At 42.1% G+C, this 26447-nt stretch overlaps 3 protein-coding genes across 5 annotated transcripts in view; 1 reads left to right on the forward strand and 2 right to left on the reverse strand.

The window, feature by feature from the left end:
* CDAN1 (codanin 1) overlaps positions 1-9470 on the reverse strand; it is a 30295-nt gene extending 20825 nt beyond the window's left edge. The window contains exons 1-6 of the mRNA XM_054275843.1: positions 9339-9470; positions 6083-6783; positions 4330-4536; positions 1814-2007; positions 1261-1380; positions 305-383 (exon numbers count right to left, since the gene is read on the reverse strand). Of these exons, the coding sequence (XP_054131818.1) occupies positions 305-383; positions 1261-1380; positions 1814-2007; positions 4330-4536; positions 6083-6783; positions 9339-9434 (1397 nt within the window). The 5' untranslated portion in view covers positions 9435-9470. The remainder of the gene's footprint in view (positions 1-304; positions 384-1260; positions 1381-1813; positions 2008-4329; positions 4537-6082; positions 6784-9338) is intronic.
* A 304-nt stretch (positions 9471-9774) lies between these two features.
* On the forward strand, positions 9775-13361 carry LOC128936431 (uncharacterized). Its single transcript, XM_054275369.1, has 2 exons — positions 9775-10228; positions 11034-13361. Exons 1-2 carry the CDS (start codon positions 9775-9777, stop codon positions 11690-11692), a joined length of 1113 nt encoding a protein of 370 aa, XP_054131344.1. The 3' UTR covers positions 11693-13361.
* A 6348-nt stretch (positions 13362-19709) lies between these two features.
* Positions 19710-26447, reverse strand: part of TTBK2 (tau tubulin kinase 2) — a 76683-nt gene continuing 69945 nt past the window's right edge. For all 3 annotated transcript variants that reach the window (XM_054275254.1, XM_054275252.1, XM_054275253.1), the window contains 2 exons: positions 23959-25220; positions 19710-22961 (listed from right to left, as the gene is read on the reverse strand). In XM_054275254.1, coding sequence (XP_054131229.1) covers positions 22493-22961; positions 23959-25220 — 1731 coding nt within the window. In that variant the 3' untranslated portion in view covers positions 19710-22492. The remainder of the gene's footprint in view (positions 22962-23958; positions 25221-26447) is intronic.

Genomic DNA, 26447 nt, shown 5'->3' on the forward strand with positions numbered 1-26447 from the left:
TTTACATTTTATGATGCTGCCAAGAAAAGAGTTCTAAAGGACATGTACCAGCAGGAAATCTTACTGGTATCTGTATTTGTTATTCTCATCTCATGACTCTCCAGTTCTTGCACAATTACAACAAAGTTCAGTGGACACATCAGTGCAAGGAAACCCACAGCCATCCAAATCCAGGTCAAGCTGTATGTTTTGAAAAATTAACAACTCTGTGCCTTTAACTGGTAAAGTTCTACAACCCAAGCACATTTGCTTAGTCCCACACACAACTGCAGACACAAGCAGATGAAAAAAGAATTCAACTCACTCATATTGATAATCCAAGACTCGAACAGCAAAATAAACACAGTTGTGCACACTTTCAAAATGCTGTCTCCCTGACACATCTGAGAGTAAAAAAGAAACATGAGACAACAACAAAAGTACCTTTTACCATTTACAAACTAAAGGACCGACAATTAGCTTTTAAGGAAAGTATGAACTGACATATCCAAAAATAATCTCCCAGACTCCTGTTCAATTTTCAGAAGTTCCCATTCCCTATCCTTCCTATACTAAAGGCAATTGAAGTGTTTAATGCTGTGTGGGAAAGAAAAGACTCTTTCTCAATGTTCTGAACAACAATAAGGAGATACAGGACAAGAAAAGTAGAACAACTAAAAACAATTATAAAATGGTGTTCCCATAGCTGAAGATTTCATGTTCCTAATCTCAGCCCTAAGAATCAAAGAGTAGCAAAACAAAGGTCAATCAAATTGAGGCATGTGGGGTGGAGGAGGGTGTGGTGGGTCTCATCCTAAAGCCACTCTTTTGGTTGTACTATCCATATCAAAGTACTAATTGCATCAAGCTTAAGGCTGAATTTGCCAAAAACCAAATGCAACAATACAGCTGGATCCTATGCACTCAGATCCAAACCTAAAGCTTAATAAACACATAGCAGGTCAACAGCACATTTGAGTTGTAGGATCAATAGAGAAGCAACTCAAGCACATTTGTCCTTCCCTCTAAAAGTCAGTGATAGAAGTAGCTACAGCAAATCTCGCACAATAACAGAAAACTAGATTCAAACTAACTAGCAACCCCACTATCATACTGTGGAAGCACTTCCCATACATGCATGACTTTTGTCAGCATCTCAGATGAGTCCCACAGTGGTAATAAGGCATTTTTATGTAATTTAAGAATAACTGCCCAAGCTAGTCTACAACACTTTCTCATTCTATGGAAGCAAGATTCTTTCCCTTCTTTACTACTGCTTACCTCTATTTCTTTCACTGATTTCAGGGTCACTATCCCCATCTTCTGCAGTAGAAGTGCCTTTAGATGTCAACAGTTGCAGAACGAAAAACAGTTCCAGAAAAATATTTGGTACCAGGTTTTCTAGGAGAGAGTAATTGAGATGTTAAAGGTGGATTACTCAATACTGTCCTGCTTTGATAAACAAAGGTAAAAAGGTAGATTCCTGCTCTGTGGTAGCCAGCAAAGAATTGTCTCCCCACAACATGATAGTGTGATACAGTGTAGATCAGCATGGGAAAGATGTGTTAGGGAACAGTCTGGTTTCATATGGGACATACAACTTCAGTCTACTGCAGCTCAGAGTACTGCATCAGGCTCACCTCCTTCCCCACACTTTTGCCAAGTATTCATTTATTTAAATAACAGTATTGGCTTACTTTCTTTTTCCAGATGTCATTTGTTTCTACACTATAACTATCCCACAGCTTCCACTTCCCATCTATCTCACTCTCACAACACACATGCAAGTTCAAAACTCAAAGAAAGGTCAGTTTCACATCTTCTGTGTCCTCACCTGCTATACAGGATGAATAGAGCTGTGCCAGACACTCCAACTGTTTCTTGCAGGAAACTTTAGCAGGATTTGCACAGGTCACCAAATGGCTTTCAGCAGGAAGGCTGGCACTGCGAGTGTAGCTAGGCTTAGTTGGAGTACAAGGATCAAAAGATATCCCTGCAGGAGAAGATGCTTGGTGCAGCAATTTGCATCTGAAATTCAAGAGCACCAACATAACCGTGTGACTGAAGATGATCTAGAGCAGCCATGCAGCCAGAAGAGGTCCTTCTCTTCCAGTGTAGCATGAAGGAAATCCTGCAATAACTAAACCATGTCATTTATACTGTCTAAAGCAGCTTTTAGCATGACAGTAATTTAAGTCATCTTTATCTAACAGAGAATAGATCTTGAGGTTAGCAAGCAAAAGACTAAAGAATCCCATTCAAATTGCAACTCTGTTAAAATAGTGTAGCACTTTGACCAAATTAACCAACTAACATATGTTATTACTTCTCTCATCTGAACTGCTACCTGTTATGGACGGGGAATCTGTTAGAGACCAGGTCCTAAAAATCTTCCCTTCATGTACAGTTTCTGACAGGTAGATATCTTAAAACATCTATGAAAATAAGGCTCACATCCATCCCTTTGGTATAGATGTAAAGTAATGACACTCTGAGAAGATCCAATACCAATAAGTGGAAAGGCAATGCAACAGCTGATGAAATCCCAGACTGGCAATGCAAACAACAGAAGGAACAAACCACTTTGACTGCTGGATTCGAAATAAAAAATGATCACTTAGTTAAAATACACAGACATTGTACAAAACTATATCTAGAGAGGTCATCCAAAATGCAACAGCACGGTAGCATATGTAACACACTTGAGAAACGGGACACGAGGCAGTAACAGCAATATCAAATGATCGTCAAAGATTCCAATGGAACATTTCCACTTGGAACATCACACTACCTCTTGCCACACTGTATCAAAAGTGAAAGATTTAAGTCACTTTAAGGGCTCTGGGAAGTCAGAAACATTTTCACCTGCAACAAAGAACCTTTTCAATTGGCCTATTTCTAGCAGAACTGCTGGGATGAAGAACGGGTCCCAAAATGGAAGTAGAAAGACTACCAGCAGCTTCCTTGCAATGAACATAATCAACTAACGGAAGAAAACTGAGTAATAGATAGAACTGAAGAAAATTATTCATTAAGTACTTTGTGATCGCACCCAAGGGATGAGCCCACTATCAAGTACTTTGTGACCTTACCCATGGCAAGTTTCCAATAATGCAGTTACACTGTGCTTCACTTCTGCCCCAGTGCTGTCATCTACCTCAGGATGAAATTCACCTTTTGCCCATGCTCAAAGGGATCTAGCTGGCTGAAGACTGCCTTACTTCTGTATTTCACCACAACTGAGGACACAGCAGCAACTCCCAGCTTTCAAGTATGATGGGTCAGATGAGAATATCACTGCATGGGCAAGATCCAACCAACCACATACTGCTATTTCACTGACTTCAGCTGATACACATTACTGGGACATTTCAGGTAGAATTCAGACTGGAATAGGTGCTAGACTTAAGTGCAGAGTGGCAGGTTTGAATCCTGAGCATTTCTGCTGCAGGTTCAGTACAAGCAGTAATTCATTAGACTCTACTGGATATGTTTCAGCCGGTTCTGGTCACACTGAAGTGAACTGCAAAACTTAGCAGGAAAAGAATTACACCCATGTGTCCTGAGGAGTTCCCCCAAGAACAAAATCTACAAAGAACAGCAACAGTTCTCTCAGCAATTATAAACAATAAACAATAGTGCAAACTACTGCAGTTTGGTTTTTTTCTAAGTATCAATCTTCACAGACTATCAGTGATACCATTTTACAAGCAATAAAAGTCACACACTAACCAAACAGCAGAGACAAAATTAGAAGATTCACTTCATCTGACAGCAAATTTCAACAGACAACTGCAGTAGTAATCTTTAAAACAGAATCTCAAGTGCCCATATTCTGTTTTCTCTGACTGCAAGCTTCTTTTAGCCTACCCACCTTGCAAGACCATTAACACTTTCCACACATTTGCATCACTAACTCATTTTTTCCAAACCAATGTGTTTTGGTGCAATCTTCAAACACAGTCTAATTACACCCAATTGCTTTGCCTGTGCAATCTAAGGAAAGACGCATAGGAGATAACCACACATTCATTTCCATGAAGAGAAAAATCTCATAAAAGCAGTGAGAACTGACTACACTTTTGAAGTGAGGGTCATTGTTCCAGAGCCAGCATACCTCTAAAATGGCAAACATGAGCTAGGTGCATTAATATCCTAGTCTGATACCACAGACACATTTGGCCTTAGGCAAATTATAATTTAAGGTCACCAATATCTGGTTTGGATATTCTTCTGTCATTTTCACTTTGTCCTGGCCATGCCCTCTCCTGGCTACTGAAAAATTAACCCTGTCCTGGCTGGAACCAGGACACAAGGGAATTAAGAATCAGCCTCCTGCTCAGACTGTACCGTTCTTTCTTCAGCATCTCCCTCTCCTCTTGAAGGCTGTTGCTCATCACAGATGACAGGTGTCCTTCCTGGACAGCAGCAAAGGCCTCGAGGCTCGAGGCTGGAGACCGGCTGACAGGTGTAGAAGTGAAACAGGTCTTTGGTTTCGAGAGGGGCCGCTCAGCACTCACAGGAGTTGGGTTGATTCGCCTCGATGGTTTGCTTTTGCTGAAAAGAAGAGAAGCAATTCCACTAAAATCAAGCTAAACAATAACAAAAAATTTCGGTCGCAAGACAGATGTGCAATCAACTCTTCCAGAGGAATCTAATGTTAAAACAAAACGGATGTCGAGCTGGGATATTGAATTTCTAAACTGTACCTGTAATTATTAATTTTATTCTATCACTGAAAAAAAAAAGTCATGGAGCTATAGACTGCTACAAGCAACCTGCTAAACCTGCAGCAAAATTAATTATCAAATAGCAAGTCATCTAACAGGTACCACAGGGCCACACAACCCTTCCAAATGTTTCTAATTTGCAGGACAGGATATGCCCCATTTTAGTAAGAAACTGCTGGTGAATTCATTTCTGACATGATCAGGAGGGAAAAAACCTGCCAAAATCAATCAAGTTGCCATTGTCTATCAGTGGGAGTCCAGACTGTTTAACTTCAGGGAAACCCATCCTTCCTGCACAAAATACTTGGATTTGTCCTTCAGGAATAAGCTTGGTAAAGTAGCAAAAAAAGCACTAAAAAAATGGAAATGGATACAGAAACATAAAGCACCACAGAAATGCTGGTTGCTACATATTAACTGCTAAGGTGTTCTCAAAATCGCTGTAACATTGATTTCCAAAGACTTGTGATCTCTTTCCTACTTCCTTTTCCTAGCTGAGCATTAATGCAGTTGAGGAAGAGAGACTTGCTGGCTGTGCTGGAAACACATCTTATCTCCCTTGGCCAAAGTAGCATCTAGAGCAGGACCCAACCCCTGCATTTGGATTTGCTGAACACTCACTCATTTTATAACTTTCAGCTGGAATTTTGCATGTCCAACTAGAAAGTCCCACTTTCAGAGACCAGTGACTGATATACAGAGCAAACAGGCTGACACAAAGGCTTTCTATTTGGTAATGAGGATTTTAAAGAACGCAAAGACAAAGATGAAAGGACTGAGGCAACCACAACACAAACAGCTGCCCCAAAGCTTAGCTGAAGTCACCAAGGAGACCAGGGCTTGCTGCAGACCAAGAACACGGCCTGCTATTTTGTCCACAATTACACAGCACAAATGAAGCTGCAGGCTAACATCTGCTACCAGAAGCCACAGAAGATCAATCCAAAAGCTTTTTTGCTAGCATCAGTAAAGCTGGAGAGCCTTCCAGGATAGCTCTTCCTTACCAATTGATATTCTGTTAAATGAGAAACGTGAGGAGCCAAGATAACGCTGACTCGTTAGAACACACAAGGACAAAGATGAGCTCAGCTTTGTATCAGCTGGGCCGTGCACTGGCCAGCTGCAGGCAGCATCACAAGTGAGAGGCAAAAGAGGCGTCTTGGATGAGCCCACAGAGAGGAAACCTGACTCCCTGTCAAGGCAATACTCCCCTCCTTACACGATGACCAGAACAAAGCAGTTCTGACCATGTTTCCCAGAAGCCAAGTATTGTGTATTACAGCCTCTTCTGCGTCTGGACACCCACAACTGCTGGTCAAGGAGCTGCAACCTGCAGCAATCCCAGTGACACAACGAGGCGGACTCGCTCTTACTTTGTCCAGCCAGAAGCAGCACCCATGGGTGGAAATTCCTCCAGGTTGTTAAGGTTTAGCTGGCTGGGCGGGGATCTGGCAGGAACAAGAGGCACTTCACTCCGCTTCCTTCTCCCTCCACTCCACGATCCACCATCACTCTTTCCATCCTCCTCTTCAGCAAGGGAACGGCCCAGATCGCGAGCCACCTGCCGGCCAGAGGCGCCGGCCGAGCTGCTGCCTTTCCTGCGGCCCCGTCTCGCGGGCAGCGCCTCCGGCGTGGCTGGCAGGAAGCTCCCCAGGCTGGCCTTCTGAGAGGAACGCCTCTCACCGTGCTGGAGCACAGGGCTGTGCCCAAAGCTCGGGCTGCTGCTGGAGACCACGCTGGGGAAATCACCGTAAGGGCTAGACAGGTTCGACCCAGAAAAGGAAGAGGAACCACTGGATGCGGCATCAGGAGAAAAGCTGGTATCTGTGGTGCAGGTGGTCACTGAAGTCCTTTGAGAAAAGAGCTGCACTCGGCTGCTGGTTGCATGGCCTGCCCTCCTTTCTGATCCTGTCCTTTGGCTCCCATGAGCCTTGGAATTAGGAGTTTTAGCAGGAGTAGGGGGTCCATTAGTCAGGATCTGGCTGGTCTGCTCCCTTAAAAAATTCAGCAGAAAAGGCACAAAATCTTTCTGAAGCAAGCTAAGAGATACCAGCTTGTCATGGATGTGATTCTCCTACAAGAGAAGTAGACAAAAAATTAATATAAAGATGCTACCTGATTCTTTCTCCAAGTACCCAGACACATTTAAGTAGTAACTATGGGATCTCAATACACAATAAAAACCAACATGACTTGTCAAAGTACATCACTGAAATTCAATAGTGCTGGTCACAGACCCTAAAACCAGCCTACACACGAGCCATTTTGGCACAAGTTTTCAGATGGAGTCATTCACTTTGGTCTCTGATTGGAAAATAATGAAACTGTTCCATGGAAACATCAGTAATACTCTCTGCAGCTATGACCAGGGAGGACTTGGAGCAACTGACGCCCCCAAGTTCAACATTTTGAAAACATCAATACTGAAAGCATCTAATTCTAACAGAAAAATCCACAGTCTGCAAGGTCTCTGCGCCCTGTTTTTCTGTGAATGCCGCCTGCTCCCACAGAGGGGTGCTGTAACAACAACTGCTGAAGCACCTGGGGCCCTGCAGCGCCAAATACACGACCAAAGCTGCTCTTCCATTTCAATTAAATAATTTTGCTCGAGAACTCACCGAAGTCTAAACAGAGACTGTGCAATTTTAAGGTATGTGAAGTTTATACTTGAGAAACTTAAACAAAAACCCCACCACTGACCCAACACATTTGAAATCTAACAGGTGGCATTGATCTTACAAGGGTAAATCTAGACAAAATTTACTTCACGCTACATGCGCAGTTTGAAGTTTTGTACCCTGGGTAAAAATTCTTTTGTTCCTAACACTCCATCAGGTTTCTGTTTCCTCTCAGTGGGATTCAGCAACATCTGCAACAACAGAAGTTGTTCTCAAAACCTTTTCCTCACTAATACTGAAAGCATTGCATACAAACTCCTGTAAAGTTGTATTCACAACCCTAACAAGATGAAAAGTCAAAAAAGCAAACACTATTTCTGAAGGTAGTTTCTGCATGAAAGAAAGAAGTGAAAGTAAAATTAACATGCCTGTCTGTAACTGGACTCACATAATCTTCAACACCTATGCTAAAATGCATATTTTGAAGTGTGAGACCAATTCAGCTCCTTGGAGAAGTGTGAAATTCTGACACAGCCCAGATAACAAGCCAAGCAGCCAACAATCAGTGAAAAAGCACAGCTCAGAATACAACCCCCATGAGGTGTCAGAAGACCATGTCCAGCCCAAAACTGCCATGAGAGCTAGAGCAAGACATGGCCTAGCATTTCCTTCCCCTGGAATTAGCACAGGGGCACAAAGATCATTACAGTCTGTGCTATGCATACAGTTGGGTAGTTTCTCTAACTTTTCAGAGCACAGCCTATTTTCATTCATCTTTCTCTGTCCAAGTTAACGGAGGTTTGGTTCCTCCACAACTGGGTAATGGCAACCTGTCAACAGGTGCCAGCTGCAAACCTCTCACTTGCTTTCTCATGCTGAAGTAACTGCACTGCTCCCAACAGCAAAAGGCAGCAAGAAATTCCATTGCAAAGGAAAACTTTTTGACCTCCCCATCCCTCACCCATATAGCGCTAGCTGAGCTGCCAGGATCTCAAACTTCATAATGTCCACAGGTTTGCTTTTGCAAGTCACAGCTGAAGAAATACCACACAACATAAAAGTGCTGGTCCATTCTTCCCACACATTTAGGATGATGGCAATACCCAACTAACTCATGGGGGTGACACCCTTGAGTTTTGATTTTAATACTAGGTAGCACTATGCAAGGGGATCAGGTAGAAGATGCTTTAAATAGCAATTGTTTCTCTGTGTCATTCTCTATGGGAAACATAAGCACTCCTAGTCTATCTACAGTTACAGAAGTTTTTATTTCCACAAGAAGCCAAATCATTCGTTACAAAACTCAGCCAATAAATACCCTCTCCCAGCCCGCAAAGATCTTCCTCAAGGTCCAGGCGGGAGGAACATCCAGCCGGGAGGCGCGCTGGCGCCTGCAGAGAGCCACCACCAAGCCCCGGGTGCTGACAGCCTCGTCCCGCTTTCACCGCTGCCTTCCCCTACAGAGATGCGGGAAGAGTCACCGCGTTCCCTCGGGACACCAGCTGTGCTGTGCCGTGCCGTGCTGGGCTGCCCACCCCCGGTCCCGCTGGCCCTGCGCTAGCACACGGCGCCCCGGGCTCCCGGCGCTTCCCGTGCCCGCGGGGCCTCCCCGCCTCCCGCCCCGGAGCCGCGCGGCGCCACCGCCCGCCCGAGGCCGCCCGGTGCCGGCGGCGCTGAGCTCCGGCGGGCTCAGCGCCGCGCATTCCAGCGGGTTTCACACGCCCGGCGCAGCTCCCGCCGGCGGCCTCGCCTTCCCGCCGCCGTGCCCGGAGCCCGCCCGCGCCGGGGGCGGTGCCGCTGGCGGCTCGACAGACGCTCGGCCGCGAACGGCACCTGACGGGGCCCCGGGCTGACCCGCGCGGGCTTCACCTCTCACAGCAGCGCGGGGCGGACAAACTTTCCCGCACGGCCCCGGCCCGCGGCAGCGGAGGGTGCTGGGGGAGTGGCGCGGCTGCGGGCCCGGTCCCGCCGGAGCCAGGGCGCTGCGGGCGGACGACCTAGCGCGCGTTACCTCAGCCGCGCGGTGGCCGGGGCCGTGCCGGAGCCACCGCACCACGGCGCTGACCGGCACCTCCTCCTGCAGCAGCAGCTCCAAAACCGCCGCCATTCCCGGCCCCGCTCCCGCCGAGCACGCGCACAACCCGCGCCGGGGGTGGGCCCGCCGTGTTCCCCCTTCCCGCGGGGGCGGCGCCGAGCGGGGATTCCCGCCGGGGAGGCGGGCGGGGGCCGCGCCCCCTCCCCATGTCAACACGCGGGGCACGGGGCGCCTGCGCCGGTCCGTGCGCGTCTTTTCCTCTCATGCGCGGTATTTCCTTCCCCAGCAGGGCTCGGGGCCCGGCCTAGCGGCGGCGGCACCCGCGGGTCGGGGCGCAGGGAAGAGCAGCCGCGTCCCCCCCTCCCCGCGGTTCCTCGTCCACCCGCCCGCCCGCCGACACCCCCGGCGGAGGATGGCCGAGGACTCGCCCAAACGGCGCAAGGCGAACTTCAACGAGGCGGAGACGGAGGTGCTGATCGAGCAGGTGCTGAAGCACGAGCAGTTGCTGTTCGCGGCGGGACCCGGCCGCGCCTCCGCGGGCCAGAAGCGGAAGGTGTGGGAGCTGATCCGGCACAAGGTGAACCCGGTGGCCGCCTGCCCCCGCGACGTGGAGGACCTGAAGAAGCGCTGGCGGGACCTGAAGCGCCGCGACCGCAGCAAGCTGTGCCGCCTTTCGCAGGGCTGCGGGCCGCCGGCGCCCCCCGCCCTCGGCCTCCTCCTGGCCCCCGAGGAGCTGCCGCCCGCCGCCGCGCCGCCCGCCCGCCGCCAGCGCCGCCCCTACGGCTCCCTGCTGCCCGCCGAGGCCGTGCCCATCGTGGGCGGCATCGACACGCTGGAGCTGCCCGGCGCCGTCGTGGGGGACATGGGTGAGTGCGGGAGCGACCCCCGCGGCGCCGCCACGGACCCTCCGCCCGCCCGGCGTCCCCCAGCGCAGCCGCGGGAGCCCCGGTGCGCGGGGAGCGGCGCTGCCCGCCCGCTGCGTGCGCGCAGGGGCCGCGGGCACCGACCCCGCAGGAAAGCGCTGGTTCGGATCCTTGGAAAGGCAAAACGTATACGCGCGCACACAGAACTGTGAGGCTTCGTGCTCTAGGTCACAGAAGTGTCTAAGAACAGCACCAAGAGTAAAAACAGCGTTTCGTAGGTGATGCTGCCCATCCACGAGGCGATAGACCCGGCCACCGATCTTCACTATTGCCGTTATTATTCTTGCAAATGGCAGCACGCAGGTCCAGCCAGTACAACGTGCTGCGAGCACATAACTTCATACATGCCATCGATATTGTCCTAGCATGCTGGAATATCAGGGGATTCTTGCAATCCAGTGTTTCAGCAATGCTGAGCTCTGAGCAATGCTAACTGTTTACTGCGTGCACGATATGGCATGAAATGAGCTTGCAGTGAACTTTGTCTCTGGGATCCTAAAGTTTGGCTTCTGTGGTGGTAAGGGAGCTGTAGTATGCAGATACATGGTTAACTGGTGAATGCGTATTTGTGGTTTTTTACCACCTCTCAAAGTAATTTGTATTCTAAAACCATCAATGATAGCATATTTTGAGAGTCTTGTTTCAAGGACTGATGTTAGTGCTTAGTGGACATGAAAATATGTCACCACTGAGGTTATGAAGTTTCTTATGGGCTTTCCTTTGCTTTTCTTCCCTCCACCTCTTCTAGGGTTTAATGGCAGTCCTGGCCCATCTCATCAATCCAGTCTTGAGCAGATGAACCTCAAAGAAGAAATAGTAGTGAAGGTGGTGGAGCCAGAAGAAAGCTCTGGGGACATGGTAGTGGTTCCACCTAGTCAAGAACAACTGCCTTTTCTGGGGACATCAGGTGGTGGTTCCTCTGGGAAAGTAAAAGCCAAAACAAAAGGCAGGTGCCAGGCAGACCAAAATGAAATGACTGAAGAGGACCTATTGCAGATTCAGCAGACCCAAATACAGGTGATCCAGTCTGGCTTTGACAGTGTCAACCACAATCTTCGGCTGCTGCAGCAAGGCATGCAAGATCTGAGTAACAGCATCAGCATCATGGCACATACGCTTGTTGCTATCAAGAACGTCTATGTGAAAAACAACACTGGCCCAACCACACATGCCACTGCATCTACTCAGACCACAGCAGGGTACCTGAGCCCAGGATCCCCCCAACTCTCCCCTGCTAAGGACAGAGCTAGAGCACAGGTGGCTGGAAGCAGCAGCAGAAGCAGCAGCTGCAGCTCCAGCTCCATGTCACAAGAACCAGGTCCTTCTGAGTTTCCTAGGCCCCCCCTGAGAACCATTAAGAAAGAACATCCAAATGGCTGCTACTATTTCTGCTTTGCAGATGTGTAAAAACTTGAATAGATGTAAAATGACTGTGTTGTTGGGTGCTGATGTATGTTCTGCTCCAGCCTGTGACTTCAAAGGAGCCAAGTGGACTTGCCTCCCATGTTTTTCCCAGTGGGAAACATTTTACTATAGGTGGCATTAAACACTAACTACCAGCCTCCAGTTAACTCTGTTGCAGTTGGCTAATAAATTTCTTCTCTTTTCTTTATCCTCTTATTCTCTTAAAAAAACCCACATTTATTTTGAGTAAGACTTTTGTCTGTATCATCCTTTGTTTAATGTCACCTTGTGAAAAATAAAAGGCATGAGAGTGGGGTAAAAAAGTATCATTATGGTTACTACCACCAGGAGCTAACTTACAGAAGTTACTTGGTTCTTGGATTAAACAAGCCTCAGAAGCAGCTGGCTTTTTAAGTACTTCTCTTTTCTAATAGTTATGTTGGGGGTGTTTGCTTGGTTGTTGTTGTTGTTGAGGTTTTAGAAGTCTGAGCTGTGCAAGGCATCACAGAAGGAGTTTAAGATACCTGCTTATTCTAGGAATGCTTTAGCACTGAGCATTCACTGGCATTCATTAGTGTCCTCTTCAGAAGTCATACAGCATTGTTCCACTTGGCTGTTGTTCATTCCTGGCTTGTCAAATGCACCCTCTCTTCAGAGACATTGTGTTTTACTGCACTAGCAGGGTAGTCTCTTTTTTTAACCAGTCACATGTTTAAAATAGAGAAATACAGAAAAATGAGGAATGGATGAGTGATGCCTGTTTCTGACATATAGGTTATATGTAGGCTGTATCTTCATCTGATTTTTTAAGAAATTGAATCAATACCACAGTGTTTGAAATACAGAGAACAAAAAGCTTTGTACTTTTTTACATGAAATGGAAGTCAGATTTGCTGTTAAATTACAGGAGGCAGGGGCTCACTTTGTTCCAGACAAATGCTGCTGCATAGTTTAAAAAGCTTGGATTATAATTTCCTTTCTCATAACTAAGTAGCCAAGGAAGAAGAAAGATGAGGATGAGTTGGAGCAAAATGTAACTTGGTGTCAACTCTGAAACAAGCAAAAATCATTTTATCTTCATGCCAAAAAGAAAAATTGCCATTTCGTATTTAGATAGGGAAAACTGTTGTCACTGGCACTATTTTGTGTTTCAGGCTTACGTGTTCAAGCCACTCTACTTTGCACAATTCAGAAGTAGCAGAGGTGCAATGTTCTTGTATCTGGCAGCTGTACCAGAGGTCAAACTAAAACACTCACCTGAAATGTTGTCCAATGACTTGAAAAGTCATACAGGTGCTCTTCTTAAGCATTTATCACCAACATTTAAAAAGGTTCTGCAGATAAATTTGGCCTATAGCAATGACTGGCTGCTTGTAGTGTTACAGTCAGTTTGCACAAGCATTCCTGCTGCAGAAATTTAGCAAATACAAATAACATAGAGAATCACAATGAAACTGCCCCTCTCCTAGAAGCATAAGAATATGTAATCATAGCATAAGGTATGCCACTTTTGCAGTCAGCTTTGACTGAACACCACCATATGAAAATGTTCATGTCCACCATTTTGGTGTACTGAATTAACTCATCTGCACTTCAGAAACCAGCCACTGCTGCCTACTAAAATGTGAAAACAGGGTAATCAGTTAGCAAGTGTTTCCCTTCAGAATCACAGATGGAGTAAAATGTGAAAAAATCTCACAAAAATAAAATATATATGTGTACAGCACAATGTTCTTTGGGATTAATGCCTTGAAGAAGAGAAAGTTCTTTTTTCCAGGTTTCCCTTAACAAAAGAAGATAGTGTGGGTGACAGGTATTAAGAAATTGCTGAGTTTAAGAACGGCAAAGAATCCTTCTATGGATTTTTGGTTTTATGTTGTTAAAAGCTTTTCAAATTAACTTGTTGGAAGCATTATTTGTCCTCCATCAGTACAGATGGGCTCTCTTGAGCAGGATTTTCTGTATTTTGTTTTCATGGACACAGAAGGTAATTCATGCTACCATGGTATTCTAGGTAGATTTGGAAATGCGATCTACCTGGTCCTTCTGGGCAGCAGTTTGAGCTTGTCCAGGTTGCAACTGGCAGTTCTAACCTGTCTTTCTCTTGATGTTTCAATTCTTTTTGCAACTGTTAATTCTTGAATTTGACGTGTACTTCTTGGGAGAGGTGACTTGTGTCCGCTTTCTCGTGTTCCAGTACTGATTTACGTGAGAGGCAGCTACAGTGCAAGTAGAGAAGTGCAGCAAGATCCTGGGAGCAGAAGGGGCAGATTGGATCTCCTGTATGAATGAAGACAAGCCAGGCAATGCTAAAAGACACTGTGATGGTCAGAGAACAACCAGACCTCACATCAATGTTTGTTCTGATCTTGCTTCTTTCCCTGTGTTTCAGTTGTACTGCTAAAACATACTGGAGCCAGATCAAAGTCACTCTTCCACTTCTGACACATTCTAGATTTACATCTTTTAAATAGAGAAGGAAACTGAGCTACCTCTCATCACTACAGGGTGGGCAAAATTGTTATTCTCATCTTCAAATTAATACAGTTGGTTGCTATTTCTTTACACACCCTGTCTGTGATCACATGCACCATCCAGAAGCCATGCCATTAAGTTTCTGGCTGCTCTTAACAGAAGGTGAAATAATTTTCTTGGACTGTTACTGAGTAAATGAATTCCCAGTTTGTTTCCTGTGAAGCTATTTATGTAAATGACAAGAGCTAATGACCTGGTCATGAAGCTTAATGAAAGTACTGCCAATTATTTGAACAAAGGCAGAGCTGGCTTTAAATTTTCCCAAATGCATGGCATAACAGTGGTAATACTGAGAAAGAGATCCAGGGAATTTTCTCAAATTCTTCTGGACTTCCCTAAAAAACTTGGCCTGCTGTGCAAAGTGCAGACTATTTTCTGGTAGCATAGGACTAAGACATTCAGGCACAAACCACAAATATAAATTGTAATGATTTTACACTCTACTTATGCTTAATGTTACTAGAAAGATAAAAGGGTCTTGGAGGAAACTACAGCAACTGGTAGCTTAACACTGCATTTCCCCCATAGCACTCAGATTCAGTAACAACTTCCATTCATTAATTTCTCTGCTATCTGCTGCTTAAGTTTATTATACAGAGGGAGACAAGTCCCCTCAAGAGACTGTAAAAGCTTAGCGACTACATCCAGACAGCTGATTATCCCCAAAAGAGGTCAATTATAGTGACCTCTGACTAAATAAAAAAAATACACTTTTGAAGGGAAAAATGCCATCAGCAGCTGGCATTTCAGGACCACCCTATTGTACTAAAATTGACCTGATCTGGCTGTGCCAATCAGTTATTGTTTAGATGAACACAAACAGAAGGGATAAGAACAAATAGTCAGGTTTCTGAGATGGCCTATTTGGATTTTTCTGTAGTTATTAATATACAGCACATGAACCTACTAAAGCAGTTAAACTTCCATTGATCCAATCATTTCAATTTGCAATATGAACATTTGATTCATGCTGTAGTAGTACCAACACACACTTCTTTTTTACTTTTTTGAAACAGAGAAAAAAAAATCACTACTGAAGCACTTTATCCATTTAAATTAAAGGGTTACAGTAGTAAAAAACACTGAAAAATATTTCAGCTAAAGCTTTTTAAGTTAATGAATCATTATACAAACACAATCAAGAACTGAAGTTTTGCATGCTGAATGAATATTTTATTTAGAACCAGTTTATAAAAATAAAATACAAAATAATTTGAAAACAAAACTTAAACATTGTACAAAGCCTTGATATGGTACAAATGAGAAAATAAATAATTACAACTTTATGTACAAATGACCATTACAAGGGCATTAACTCTTTATGCTCATGGGTGCCTGAGCAAACTTAAATAAAAAGAATGGCTTAGAGGATTTCCAAGGAGGGGAAGAGAATTGCAATTACTGAGTAAGAGAACTTGAAGGACTTAACATTTGTCTTCCTCAATGGTAAAAAACAATCTCAGAACTACTTTCCACTTAATTTAATCACACTGCAGACTTTACTATGGAGTACTTGATTTCTTATGGGGTTTACAACATTGTATTTTTAATTAACACACAGATTTGATTCTTTGTGGTATTGCCCGGGGATTTTAGATTAGCAGCCATTGGTTGGACACTTCAAAAAGTCAGTACTTGTCTGAAGGCATTGCTGGTGATTTCCTTAATTTACTAGTTTGGATGTTCATAGGAAAGCATTTGAAAATTGGCATCTGTTAACACAAGCACTGCAACTTGAGTCTGGGCTGACTCTATAAAAAAGAAAGTTAAAAGCTGGGGAAGAATTTTCAATCTTGCTTCCTAGCCAATGAAAGTAAAGAGGATGCAGAGAAGGCTGCTTGGGAACAAATCCAGATCTCCAGTCAGAAGAAAAATATGTGAAATTGTCAAAAAAATCCTACTTCACTTTGCATCAAACCTTTATGACCATGCCTGCCATGCAGCTGATACTGGTTTAAAAGGATTTGAAGCCAGGCAGACCAAATTAATTACATTGCATCTTTTGGAGCAAGTTGTTCTGCTTTGACCTTTACATAAAAGGTCAAAGATCAAGTGATCTCAAAACAAACATCAAATTAATTCCAGCTGAATTCCCACAGACACTTGTGGATGATGGGGGCCTCACATGAGTAGCCCACTTGGGATACTGTTTTAAAAGAAACCACATTGTACTCTTGGCCAAAGCTGGCTCTCAACAGAATTCTGACAGAAAAGGAGAGATCCAGAGGCATGCCATGTCATGTAATATTAATAACAACAATAAGAAAATTAGTATTTTCCAATTTAAAATACAGCAACAGCAAATTTGATATTCATAGAGTGAGTTTATCTTTTCAGTTCCTAATCAGGGGAAAGAGCCTCAACAAAACAGGACCCTATACTGATTTTAATGAAGTTGCACCTGCACAAGAACAGCAAGAACTCCCACAGGTCCAAGCTCTTAATGGAGAAGAGAAACAGGAGCATAGCATTTGGACTTGTCATTATCATTGTTGAGAGAGAATGTGTTATCATCAATGGAGAGTAAAATCAGCCCAACTTGTTCAAACCTGGATGGCAAGAGTCATTGCAAAGTTAATACATCAGTCTTTGAAACAATGGACTCCTGTACATTTTTCCTTAAAAAACCCAACCAAACAAAACCCCCTCCTTAAAGATATATATTTAAAAGTCTGATTATTTAAACCATATGAAAATGAGTGATAAAAGCTTTTTGGCATTTGACAATATCATAAGATAATTCCTGATAATTATTATATAATCCAAGCTGATTTTATATAATTTCTCTTTCACAAATATTATGTGTAGGGAAAAGGAACACTGGCTTCAAGAGACAGGTGAGGTATTCTTATGTGATGTGCATGTTTATGCAATTTGATTAGCTAAAAAATGTATGACCTATGCCTGTGTATTGCATATAGTCAAAACACTGAACCTCACTTCTTTTACCAGCATTTCTAGTAACCAAAAATGGTACTAATTACAACCAAAGACATTTGAGCCAAAAGCAAAACAGCAAACAAACCCAATCAGTTGTTCACTGCCTACTTGATTAGCTAAAAGAAGTTGAATAAAAATATTATATCCTGTTCTATAAATTTCAGAAAGAGGAATCATAGAACCATCAAGGTTGGAAAACACTGCCAAGATCCAAGTTCAACTGCTAACCTAGCACTGCCATGTTCACCATCCAACAAGCAGCCAAAGCTTTCACCAGCTGAAGAGAGGACTCATGGATAAAAGTCAAGGCCTTTATCCAGCTAAGAGTTCTCTGACCATTCCTAGAAGTGGAAAAGCATACAGAGAATGCACCACAGGAAGCTTAGTGTTAACCTAAGCAGACCCTGACTCACTGAGAATGACAAGACAGACATGGCTCTTGTCCCCTCACAGCATCAGTCCTGCATGAAAAAAATTCATGTATTATAGGCCTGTCATGAGAAAGAGTTTGACTTTGAGCTCTCTTTTTTTCTCCTATTCATTTCCAGAAGACTAATCTCTAATTTAAGATATATATAAAAATTGGAGGCACATATAATTCATTTTCCATTAGACCCTTTTAAGAAATTGGAATAATTACATTCTTCTTACCAGAATTTGTGCCTCTAAGTGTTCCATAAAAATGTACAATTCATTACAGAAAAAATTTGTTTACAGGAAAAAGACTGTACTGTAAATCTGGCTTTATCTACATTCTCATCAAAGAGAAAAAGAAAAAAAAAATTAGAAGCATTACAGTCAACCATTGCATAAGTATTACTGCAATAAGAAGGACCTACAGGAGTTTTGCCCAAGTAGGACTATAGGATGAGACCTTGTAATATGAAAAAGACACAAAATCAGAATTAGGGCATAGGGACATTGCAGTAGATGAAAAGGAGACCAGAGTAAATCAAAGCAAAACAGGCCTTGGCTCACTCCGGCAAATGAATTCCAGTGAACAGGATGGAATAGCTGAGACTCTTCCTATCTATATGTATATACACACATATGTATGTATGTATATATATATTTCTATATAATATACAGTATCTATATAAGTGTATATGAAGATACACTTAAGTACAAATGTGTATTTATATATATATATAAAATCAAAATTGTGTGTTTTCCCAGCAATAGTTATTACCATAATACTACAAATTGTAGATGATAGAGCTCCAGCAAGTCTTTTTCAGATGAAAAATATTTCAAGCTATTTTTAAATATATAGGACCAAATCCTTTCTTATACATCAAGACTGTTTAGTGAGGTATGCAAGAAAGCTTGATCTCAAACATGCAGACTTCAAGGTAAGAATATGTCCAGATTTCCCAAGACAGGATGTGGCTGGTGGCTGTAATGAATGCCTTGTGTCACTCTGCAGGGCTTTGCCTCCTGTATAATTACATATAACTAGCAGTTAAGACCTCATCTTGCTCCTGCCTTTGAGCAGTGACATTTTCTACGCTTATTGATCCTGCTCAAGCAGTAGATAGGTGCGTAGCATCATACAACTTGCCAACGTTGCTCTACCGTATCACACTTTCTATTACTCTAACAGGGTTTTACCTAAGTAGTAATTGGCATTTGTAATTAATAAAGAGGTTAATTAATATTGATTTTTGAGATTGTAACTTAGATTGATTTTACCATGCAATATTGTAGCACAAAAGTCTGTGTGAAATGTTTGGTGATTTCAAGTTCTATTTTAGTTTAAAGGCTTCATGCCTCAGTTTCTCTAAAAAATGCTCCAAAGTGCTGGCCACAACACAGAATACACCATAAAGAGGAAATGAGCATGCAGCATCTGCACCTGCTACATGTCATGGCTCCATTGCACTGCTCACCAAAGAAAGGGAGAAGACAAAGCAACAGCTCCTTGAATTTTATTATTTCCCAGCTAATATTCCTATGTAAACTGCTGTGTGCTATGCAGAGTAACGGCAGCCATTTTGTACAATGGAGAAAAATCTTCCCCGTCCCTGAAAATGTGTTGCAGATAACCTGCCATAAACTATTCACACACACTCTGCACAAGGGTCACACACATGTACATTGGTGGTTTTCTGCAGAGCCATATCCACATTCAAATACTGAAGCTTACAGAGTCCTTAATGATTATATAGGCCCTCTAGAAATATTAAGCTAACATTAATGTATGAGTTAATCAATTGACCATTACTTAATAACATTAACTGATTGCTATGTTAGACTACAGTAAGCATTTCTGTAAACTTTTGGGAGAAGGTATCAAGCAACAAAAAACTCAAGAAGAGCAGGTAGTTCAAGCTAAGTTATTCACAATTGCTCCTCCATTCAAATCTTCATTATTTTCTCCTTACATCCTGTTAAATCTACAGCAAAAAAGCAACTGGGGGTATACAGTCCTTCTACCTTTTTCTCACCAAAAGAAGCCTGTGTCACCAATAATGACTGATTTATCTTTTTCTTTTTGGCATAGTTTACTATTTTTACATTGGCAAGTAGTTCAAGTACGAGTGAATTTCTACAGCATTGGTTTATTTTACATAGTAATGTCTAACAATGGACAAGCCTGTACTTTGAAGACAACGTAACAGAGGTGTTATGTGCTTTCTCACCTGTAAAGCAGTTACCATTTCTGGATCCTGTTACACTAGAGAGAAAATATAAACACCTCAACTTCAGCATTTTCAGGCAAGGATGCATAAAGTTAGTACTTATGAAAACTGACAATGTAACATAGGAATAAACTTACATGATGATAATAAATGCTTTTCAGAAATAAGGAAAAATAATCATATGCTGCCACGCCACCTTAACAAATCATTCCAGCAAGTGCCCAGGACAAAAACATCACAATGTGACCAAATTCTTTTTTATGGCATACCATAAGGAAACATGTAGAAAACAGGAAGGAAAAGATGGAATTTGTTGTTGTCACATTCAACCATTAGGTATTCATAGACTGTCACTGTTCCTAAATGACAAGTATTCACAATTTAGAACTCACATATGAAATAAAAATGAGCAAGACCTATTTGTAATAAAAAATAAAAATACCTTTTGAGTCTTTGTTCTTGTTCCATATGCAAATGTGCACATGAAATTAGAAATTAAAAAAAAAAACAAAGCTGCAACACAAAACATTGGCTGGTTGAGAAATCAGCAGTCCTTCAATTTTGTACCAAGGTATAAAGGCTATTAGAATTTGTGCATTCCAGATTTTTTTGGCAGGGGTGCAGGGGAGAATAGAAGAGGTAAGTATACAAGAGCTAACAGAAGGGGAACTGTACTATTTGTGGTCCATAAATTACAAATGAAAAATGAGAAAGAATGAGTTTATATAAGCATATACATATATGTATATATAAATATTTATATTATATAATTTACCATGAGGACATGCAATTATTGGTATAGCACCTATTATACATTATAATACAAAGGAATAGGACTTTGCAATGGTACAGTTTCTTCAGAAAAAGCAGGTATACCCTACCTATTGCATTCATCTGTAGTGCTTGAAACCTGAATGAAATTAAGGTTCCACACTGTGCTACATTACATATGGGAAAAAAAATACATAATAAGAAAAGGAAAAAATCAACATAGTCTGACAAAGCAAGTGAAATTCAGTGCAGCTCTAGGGCAGCTTTAATGCAGCATTAGAATGTGTTAGCTCAGAGACAAAATATTCCCTTTTAAATCCAAAAATATTCATTTGGCAGAGGTTAAATAAAAAAACACAGATGCTGGCTGGAGAGGCATATGACTACAGCAAGCAGATCAGTAATTGACAAGTCTCCTATGCATCCAGAGTCCCCACAACAGGAATCATTAGGGAGGAGATCTGGCTGCATCTTTCTCAGGCTTGTGTTCTTGTCTGTCCCTATTCTGACCCACTATGCTTTTCTGAACGCAGCAAAAGGTGCCACACCTTTCATTCCTACAGGGTTCCTGCAGAGCACAAGATGTTACTGAGTAACTACCTAATAAAACTGGAGGAATTAAACACCATGGACTTTACTGAGAGTCAACAAAGCTGCTCTATCAAAAACACATTTGGGAAACTGAATTACAATAATCTACTATGAAAATATCTAAGATTTCTTTCCGTATATTTTGCTTTAATGATTAATATTCTTATCCAGATTTTCTAAGGGTGTTAAGTGTACTTCCATCAACCCTAACCTATCACGTTCATAAAGTAGATAATTTCCTCATCTCTGTTTCATCTTCCATAATTTTAAAAAACAAATGACCAAAAACCCAAAACTTGATTGGTAATCATCTCTGCATTGCAAGATCTGTGGTTTAAGTGGTCCATAAATAATGGAAAATAAAAGTCAGCAATAACAAATGTTCTTTTTTCATTTGAATTAAGGGGGTCAAGAAAAGTTCTTATTTTCTAACTTATATTGCATTTTCCTGTAAATCTACAACATACAGTGAAGGGCATACATCTACTCCTTTCTCTTATTTCCTAGGAGAGAATGCTTTTCCAAATCCTATCAAATGTGGTTTGAAAAACCCCACTATGACTCCCAAAAAACTGTATGACATAGAACTGAGAATCAGCTTCTTGGATCCTAATTACTGCTAAGAAAATCTCTAAATAATATTGGTACAAAAACATCTTGTCAAATATTGATTTTTTAAATTTCATCAGTGTCAAGAAGGGGTAAGTATATGATACTAAGGTAAGAAATCTGTGCCATAATAGGGGACAAAATAAGCACTCAGTGACTCAGAGGTGAGCGCAGCTCAAAATGGAAGAAATTTATAAGGCAGAATTATCATCTTCTAAAGTGTGTGCTTTTTTAAAACTGCAAAGAAATGCTTGAGCAGTACTTATCTCCCAAGTAGTGACATCATTTTGGGAATGCCTGTTTCAGGCTTTCTTACATACCCCTCAAGTACACAAGGCGTTAAATAATTAGGCCAAATCTTCTAACTAGGGAAACTAAACAGATCAAGATTAATACCATTTTAAAACACTCACCTTCAAGATACTTTTTCACTCTAAATACATTGCACCTCTTTGACTACCCAGCCATTCTTACCCTGGCCTCTACTTCCCATTTTGTGGATCTGCTTGCTGCCTGCTCTAAGGCAAAGCCTGGCCACTTATTTACATAGAATGCTTTCTCATGAATAGTTTACAATGGCTACTTTCTTTAAAATGTGCAGATTCAACACCTTTTTTAATATACTTTTTTTTGATTATTTTTTTAAATACACAGTACACAGACACAACATGCATCAGATTTAGGAGGAGATTTTATACCTGTCAAGACTCAGTTCCTATCTGCTAAGCTTAGTAGTTGATTTGCTCTTTCCTGTGGAAGTCTTAGTGTTTGGGGAATGGTGGAAAGAACTGCCAGATCCTTTCAGACCATTCTTGCTCGTTTTGTTGCAGCAGTGCTCTTGCTGGCAGGACCTCCTAGAAGATGAAGAGCCTGAATGGCTAGGAGGTGATTTACTCCTCCCAAAATGTGGGGATGAACTCCTCTGATCATGATGGGATCTCCCAGCCCGGGACGGAGAAGAACTGGCAGTACGGGGTAAAGAAGAGCTCCTTGGGGAGGCACTGGGACTGCGGCGGGGGATGACAGGGCTCTTGGGTGGCGTTTTTGGACTATGAGGAGATCCTGGACTCTTACACTGGGTAGAACTCCTTGGTCTTTGAGATCCATTCTGCAGGATTTGAGCCAGACGAGAGATAAGATCTGAGTCCGAGCTGCTACTGCCTAGGACTCTGTATCTGCGCAACCTTGAGAAGAAACGAAGAAAGATTATTTCTATTTCCATCTATTCACTAAAATTCAAATAGAAACTCCATATCACTAGAAACTAAGGAGGCGGTTGCATTGCTGAACAGATATGTGGACCTCAACTTTCCTGTTAGATAGAGGTGTTTGGATCTAGGCTTTGGCTTCTGTGTTGTTCAGCTCAACATAGTATTTATATTTATATAAACTCACTCCCACAAATAGCCTCAGTGTTTACAGAATAACAGGAATTTCCTGGTGGTGTTGGAAGAAGTGCACTGAAGAGCAGTGCTTATTGCCATTTCAGAGGGGTACATCCATTCCTGCACACCATCGGTGCACTCCCATACACAATTTTTAAGGGATGACAAGGCCCACTGCAGCTTCCTTGAAAGGATTTTGCACTACTGTATCAAAATTATCCTTATCTTGGGAATGTAGACAGAAAAACCTAGATTGTGGTTGTCTGCATGTAGACGTGACAAATGGGAGGTATTCTAAAATTCACTCTGCCCTACTTTAATTAGTTGGTTTACTTAGACATGACCTGAGCATTAATTGACTTAATGGTGATGGCTGGAATCTCCAAATATTTACAATGTCTACATTAAGAACAGATTAATTTTCAAGGGAGCTGAATACAAGAGCTCCTAAAAATTTCTATAGGTTTTTAAATAACCAGCAGTTCTGGAAAAGGAACTCCGCTTTAACAAAATGTGTAAAAATTTAGTTATAGATTGTCACGTTTCAAAAAATTGAATGCACATCTATCGATGTATTAGTTTTAACAGTGAACCAGGCTCATTTTGTGTATCAGCTTCTCCTCATTCATTCTCCAACATTATAAGGTTCCTCAGCGAATTGAAGCCCAGCATTTTTTTTTTTTCAATTGGTTGGAGGGTGGAACTTCTACAGCATTACATCCTGCACAGTAACTGCAGTCTAGCTCCTGAAAATCTATTTCAACCTGAAAATCTATTTCTATATTCTCTGCATTACCTAGCTTCTACCCCAGGTCTAGTAGGCGGTTTTCCTGGTGGTGGCCGAGGAAAGAACTGAGCTGAACTTGAACTGGTAACTTGATCAGAGGTTGCCCAAGACACTGGTCTTGGAATCTTGCTTTTTCTGGACTGAGGGCTGCTTGGAGATAAAGAGCTATCTTCATTCTGCTTGCTGAAATGAGAGTCCAATGTCAATTTAGAAAACGAAGCTAAGACATCATCCTCAGAAAACGGTACTGGAGCAGCAGCCATTTTTTCATCCAGTGACTTATCAGAGGCACTTGAGAGGTCACCAAGGAAAGATTTGAGCTGTCTCTTTTCCATAAGTAATTTGACCAAGTCTGTCTGATGGGCCTTTTTTAGAAGAAGCTTTTCCTTTGCAGAAACAGAAGCGGAATCTGACATTGAGTCTATCTCTTGTGCTAAAACTGGGATTCGACTCTGCCTGAATACAAAAGAAGATTTAACGGAGTCCTTCTTAGATCTATAAGAATTCTCATTTTCTGAAATGCAATGAAATAACTCTCCATTTCTGGGAGCATTTTTCTCTTTTTTATTCTCCTGCTGCAAAATAGTAGTAAGGGCCACTTGGTGGCATTTCAGGTCTTGGCTATGGACTTCCTCCTTATCAGAATGAAAACCATTTTCCTGAATGGTTGCTATTTTGCTTCCCTGTCTATTAACATGTGCGTTATTAAGTCTTGAGGGAGACAATTCTGATGTTTTAGGTGCTATTGACTTCAGAACCTCATCTTGATTTGGCACCAAACAGACAGGCCTTGACTTTGATTCTTGAGCTGCTTCAGTATTTGTTAGAGGTTCCTCCTCTGCAGATTTTGAGTTTCCTGGCAAAGAAGAATTCTGTTCTTTGCTAAGCATTTCAATGGCATCCTCAGAAACCAGTGGGAGCCCTTCTTCCTCAGCCTCCTCCACAGGAATATTTCCAAGCTCTTTCTCTTCCTGTATCCCATTGTGTTCAGGTAGGTCCTTTTGGTCACAATCCAGGACAGATTCTTTGACAAGTCCTCCCCTGTCAAGCACCTCTTGGTTAATATTAAGTACCAAATCTGGTCTGTTCGCACTAGCTGGAAGTGCATCCTCTGTCCCAACCAAACCTGGCAAACTTTCCTTTGGAGAGGAAAGTTCCATGGTATGTTCCACAAACTGACCATCCTGCTCTCTTCTCTCCAGCTGGTGGCCATACTGAAAGCTCTCTGAAGCAGACTGTGTGGATGCCACTGAAGGTCTGGGTATTGTTATCTGCATTGGAAAATTAAAGAAAAAGGTGAGAAACTCAGGAATGTTATACAAGTAACATCCTTTAAATAGCAGCTTTGGTTCCACATCTTCAACATACATTATATAATGATTCCTATGAATCACAATGTTCAAATAATACCTAACTTCATAGCGTACATGTAGATAATCCAGAACAAAAAAATCTATCCTCTCAAGATAGAAATATGTATCAGGTAAAAAAAAAAAGTCAGTGAAAAATGTTGCAGTTAGCAAGTATAACCCCCCGGGAATGCGATCCTAACGGGCAGTTTTTGGTGGTTTTTTTTTTAATCTTAGTTTGAATACTCCTAGAATAAGTTGTATATAAATGTAAAATTTTTAACAAGTACACAGCAATATTTTTAGACAAATGCAGAAGACAAAGAACACAGTGACATTTAGATTCATAAATTCCATGCTCTTAAGATATTTTTGTCTGGAAAAAGAGCTTTTCTCTGTATCCTGTATTAGTTATAGCTTTTCCTACTGAAGCTTACGCCCCATTTTAACTAGGCAACCTGGTTAGGATATCTCCTTACCTGCGGTGATTAAGACATTCAAAAAGTAAATACTTACATCTCTAAATCCCCTAACAGGTCTGATCCAATAGATACACATAAAGCACTCCTAAAATCTATATATATCATTAAGTCAGATACTCTTTGAAAAACAGTTGGTTATGATGAGTGCTGTCTTTGGCACACAGCATAATTGTTAGAGTATGTGTCCAGGAAATGGGAAACCTGCATTCATATCTCTCCCTACTTGATGGGTATAGACCCACTTCCTCTAGTTCCCATCAAAACGGGAAAAAACTCAAATGGAGTTGTTTCTTACCTTCCCTACTGAAGACAGGCAAATATACAGACAAAAATGCAAGAATCATGAGGTGAGAGGGTGAGAGAACACATACACAAGAAAGAGCACATATACAAGTTTTGTCTCTGGAGACATGGGAGGAATGTACTCTCACATGAAGAGTCAGCATTCTGGCTTATAGATATTGGTTCGAGTAAGTTGGTCTAAACAGCAAAAAAAAAATTAAAAATCAAGGGGACACCATTCCATCTTTTTCTACATGGACAGAGAGTTCAGCTCTGTGTCTCTTTCTATTCTATAGCTTCATGAATCTGACACAATCTGTACTCAACAGAAAGTGGAAACTGGAGTCTGAGTTTGGCTAAAAACACTTTCTTGATTCACTACTGG

This window comes from Melozone crissalis, unplaced genomic scaffold (genome assembly GCF_028551555.1).
Source record: "Melozone crissalis strain CALT ecotype California unplaced genomic scaffold, PUWL_Pcris_2 ptg000018l_1, whole genome shotgun sequence".
NCBI lineage: Eukaryota > Metazoa > Chordata > Aves > Passeriformes > Passerellidae > Melozone > Melozone crissalis.